Source organism: Dreissena polymorpha, chromosome 6, assembly GCF_020536995.1.
Source record: "Dreissena polymorpha isolate Duluth1 chromosome 6, UMN_Dpol_1.0, whole genome shotgun sequence".
In the NCBI taxonomy this organism is placed as follows: Eukaryota; Metazoa; Mollusca; class Bivalvia; order Myida; family Dreissenidae; genus Dreissena; species Dreissena polymorpha.
In genome coordinates, this window is record NC_068360.1 from 116,280,953 (window position 1) to 116,285,737 (window position 4,785).

At 38.7% G+C, this 4,785-nt stretch overlaps 1 protein-coding gene across 1 annotated transcript; it reads left to right on the plus strand.

Annotated features, from left to right (window-relative positions):
• Positions 1 to 244: 244 nt before the first annotated feature.
• LOC127833869 (uncharacterized) lies at positions 245 to 2,079 on the plus strand. The gene is made up of 2 exons (XM_052359359.1): positions 245 to 366; positions 991 to 2,079. The coding sequence occupies exons 1-2, from the start codon at positions 297 to 299 to the stop codon at positions 1,992 to 1,994; spliced, it is 1,074 nt and encodes a 357-aa protein (XP_052215319.1). The 5' UTR covers positions 245 to 296; the 3' UTR covers positions 1,995 to 2,079.
• Positions 2,080 to 4,785: the final 2,706 nt, after the last annotated feature.

Genomic DNA, 4,785 nt, shown 5'->3' on the forward strand with positions numbered 1-4,785 from the left:
CCGACCAAAAAGGAAATGAACCGATACTGCGGGTAAGTTTCGGTACCAGTTGCATACAATATAAAGAACTTTTATGAGCCTCGTCTTGCGAAAAACACAACTCATATTCATTATTTTATAACTCGTATTATCAAACGCTCGTGACGACTAATGTCCTCTATCAAACCGTTAGAATTTAAACGCGATATGCCTTCCTGCACCTGCTTGTCCGGATTGCCCACGGGCCGATATCTGCGTCGGAGATACTCAGTTACATTAACATCGTTGGAAATCGTCATTATTATGGTAAATGTACTATGTTGAATGGTGTACCTACTAAAATGTATATGTTTCTTATGGTGTCTGTTGTCTTGGTTTTGGATGCAGGTGAGAACATGTGTTTTCTCTTGTCAATATTTGTGTCGCGTTCTGAGAAAATTTGTCATAATGCCTGTACGTAAAGTGTCGTCCCAGATTAGCATGTGCATTCCGCACAGGCTAATCAGGGACGGCGCTTTCCGTCTTAACAAGATTTTCGGTAAGAAGGGGCATCCTTTAAACCAAAAATACCATAAAGCGGGAAATGTCGTCCCTGATTAGCCTTTGCGGACTGCACATGCTAATCTGGGGCGACACTTTACGCACATGCATTAAGCCCAGTTTGCTCAGAACGCGGCTCATTTGATGACGTCTGAATTTGACGTTATTCAATTACTACGTGTTTACCTTTGATATTTCAGTTACTAGTCAATAACCATTTACAATAATGAATTTAGTATTATGCGATGTTATGCATTTCGCTCTCCATAACTTAGTAACATATTTAACAAATAACAGTTTTCAAAGTGTTAGAGCACGTACAAATGACAATTTTAATCATCTATTGCAGTAAGCATTAAAACATCATACAATTATACCAATACAATACATGATTATTTAATGATGTTAAATTACACATCATTTTTTACCAAGGTGTAACAAACATCAATCAAACGATTCTATTTATTCCAGTAAAAGCGTCATATGATTCCGGACGAGGTTTTAATCCGTTAGTTCGACCATTTTCGAACAATGTCGGTGACCACGGGTACGAGATGCACCGTGTTCCCGGTAATCCCCAACCGATAAACGCCAATTTTCCGGATTTTCAAGGAATGGAGCAACACGAGCTTCCGCGCCCCTTGCCGCTTGACGGCGAGCCTCTACCGGAAGGCGCCCATTCCTTTCCACCGGTGGAAGAGGAACACCATTTCCTGACCAGACCCGTGAACGTTATGGTTACTAACCAAGGACCACACTATCTTCCTCGTCCAGTGTCCATCCAACCCTCTCCGTTCCACCATCCTGGAACACTCAACTCACCATTTTCCCCTCGCCCTTCGCCACCGAATATTAATTTCCAGAGCTCTTCCGGTTCGAATATCTTCGCCCAGAACGTCATCATCAATACGCGCGTCTTCCAGGTGCCACAGGAAATGAGGCACCTATCTTTGGGATTGATGGGGCCACCATCGCCTTACCAATTCACGGAGTCAGGACAACCGTTTATCAACCAAGATAACGAGTTTAGTCAACCATCGCCGTTTAACAAACCCATGGAGTTGAAACCACCAATGACGACGTATTATAATGTTGACAAACCAATCCCGTTTTACAACGATGAGCAGAAATTAACGCCGTTCGTCAACGTTGCTCAAGAGGTAAGTCAACCGCCCACTTATAATAAGGTAGATCACGAACTTCACCCGATGTTCTACCAACTGTTCACTTCCGTCGCAAACATGAAAGAATCCGTCGATCGCCACTACGCGCAGAAAATGATACCGAATCCTTACGGGACGGTTTCTAAGAATCTACCGCCACTCACGAAGGAGACCGAAACGTTGGCGGTAACGAATGAAGGAGTCTTGCAGGGTGTGGGTGACAATTGGGCATCTGCTTCCGTTGAGAGTGATCGGGAGCCTTTCCACCCCTTGTTGGCATTGCAAGGAGATCGATCTGGTATACACAAATAAACTCACTTTACTTCTCAGACGATAACACGAATATTTGTTTCAGTTTAGATCTGTATGATTAAACTACGATGGATGGGAAGGCAGACTTGATTTGTTGTTATTTCATTTGAAACGGTTTTACAAAAATTCTAAATGGGCATCGCTCTGGGAAAAGCGGGCTAAATGCATCTTTGTAGTGTCGTCCCAGATTAGCGGGCTTAATGCATCTTTGTAGTGTCGTCCCAGATTAGCGTGTGCAGTCCGCCCGGGTAAACAGGATGTCATTTTCCGCTTATATGTTTTGTTTTGTTTAAATGAAGTCTATTTTTTTATCGAAAATGCAAAAACGGATACAAATCGTCGTCCCTGATTAGTTTGTGTGGACTGAACAGACTATTCTGGGACGATACTTTACGCACATGCATTAAGCCCCGTTTTCCAAGACCGCTACTCAAATGTAAAGATTAAAATTATAAACGGGTTCAAACACCATTTTTGTTATATTAAATCTATGAAAAGTTGAAAACAGTTCATAAAACGAACGCACAATGTGCATTTATTGCAATTATAAATTGATGCTGTGGTTATAATTTTACCGATAAGTATTTTTTGCTTAGAAACACCGGTAGTCATGTAGAAAATAATCACTTTTTGATTTCATAATGGAACAATTCGTTATGTTTGATGGATAATTTGAAAATCTGGCACAGCATTTTTAGTGACGAATATAATGGGAGGCAACTGCTTATGCAAAAGTTAAAGTGGATTTGTTTCCTTTTAACAGAATTGTTTTAAATTTTGTTTTAGAGATAGAAGTTAAACTGTGTTTGTTATCTTAGACAAACATACAACATGTATTCAATCATTGGAACATTCACCACATGAACGAAGGCTTTGATATATTATGAAATACAAACATTTAATGACGGTTATGATCAAGTTTGATTCAATTGACGTCTTTGGCGTTATATACCATGCCTTAGACAACACATGGTCTTGCAAGCTGCTGTCACTTTGTAATACGGGAACAATGAGAAAAATTGTCTTGCCATCCGCTAGGTTTTTATTTAAGGTTAGTGATCAATTACCTATTCAATACAGGGCAAAAAGACAAGACAAGATTAAACATAACAATGGTGAAACATGGGATAACCACGTTGGAAATTTCGATGCACATAATTATGGGGGTTAAACCGGCTGATATGAATGCTGAACCTTAGCAACGCATTAACCTCAAAATACACACACGTATAAACACATAGTGCAATTTAAAGTAAACCAATAAAATATAAAATTATATACCATTTAATAACAAAAAATGTTGAATAGGTAAATATTTGCCTGAGCAACACAACTTTTTGAGGCACTATGTAAGAAGTCAATACGGTTTATATTAAGCCTTTCTTGTACACACCGTTTATGAACCTACCACAGCGAGATACGAACACTGGTCATCTTAAAGGGGCCGTCCAACAGATTTTGGCATGTATTAAAGCATGTCATTTTATGCTTTATATTGATAAAGTTAAACATTTCAACAGGGCTCGAACCACTGACCCCTGGAGTCCTGCAGTAAAAAGTCTCCCGCCTAGACCACTCGACCATCCATGCTCATGCTTAGAACGGATGTTTTTTTTACCTATAAAAGCAATCCTCGTAGTTTCCCCAAAATATAACTAATACAACCGAACTTTCCAAATTATTCAATCGTTTCGCGTCGCACGATGCTTATAATTTTCAGGTTTTCAAATCGTCAAAAGATGCATATAATGGGTATTTAAGAGCATGGTTAATGGTCAGTATTACTATTTCCTCTAAAATATCATAACCAAAACGAAAATGTGCGAATCTGAATCAACTTTTTTTTAATTTTGTCAATTTACCAATTTATCTGTTGGACGGCCTCTGTAATGCATATCAGTACGAAGCCGTCTAGCGACATGTGAATTGCCCGACTACATAGCTTGCAGAAGATCAAAATATCGAAATCCGACGTATATTGTTATTTACGTTAGACAGGAATAAAGAGTATACTTAAGAAAAAATATTGAACAGTTTCTCATTGATGTTTTGAAAATGTTGAACACTGTTTATAACATATTGATTCCGCTTGTGTTTTAGGTTTTATTGATTTTTTTAATGCAATAAACCACACTAATTGGATAGGTCGGCTGAAGGGTTAGGCATATACGTTATCGAAGCAGACTATTAACCTTTAACATGTTTGTTATTTCGCTCTCTGGTACCAGTTCAGTGTACTTTTTATATTTTGAATATGTCATAAAAAGTAGATTTTTTTCATTTCGACAATCGACAATCTGTGAACAAATGCCTTTAATATTCAAATTTATATTCGCCTCATCTTTTTTTGCGATCGACTCTGTTTTATGAGGTCTATTTAAAAGAAACATTGTGCAGTGTAACATTATGTAACTACGACGTTCTGGAAAAACCTGGCTTAATGACCGTGCGTGAAGTGTCATCCCAGATTAGCCTTTGTAGTACTATTAAGGGACGACACTTTCCGCTTAAACTGGATTTTGTTTAGAAAAGTCTTCCTCAAAAAAACGAAATGTTCCATGAAAACGTTATGTTTGGGGACTTCACAGGGTAATCTGGGACAGACTTTACGAACACACATAAAGCCCAGTTTTCTCAGAACAAGGCTCTAATGAAAGCAATAGGATTGTCTTCAGATAATGAAGTGTCACAATTTTACACGTTCTGTCCTCGGGCTGGTAATTTATACGTTGGCTTGATTTTCCCCAGAAATCAATGAAGACTAACGTCGTCTGCTTGTCAATTACTCCAG

What these genes read in the sequence shown, in the direction of transcription:
- LOC127833869 (XM_052359359.1), top strand. Translation starts at nt 297, where the DNA reads ATGTTGAATGGTGTACCTACTAAAATGTATATGTTTCTTATGGTGTCT. An exon ending in TGTCTTGGTTTTGGATGCAG is followed by an intron (nt 367 to 990) that starts GTGAGAACATGT and finishes TATTTATTCCAG; the next exon opens with TAAAAGCGTCATATGATTCC.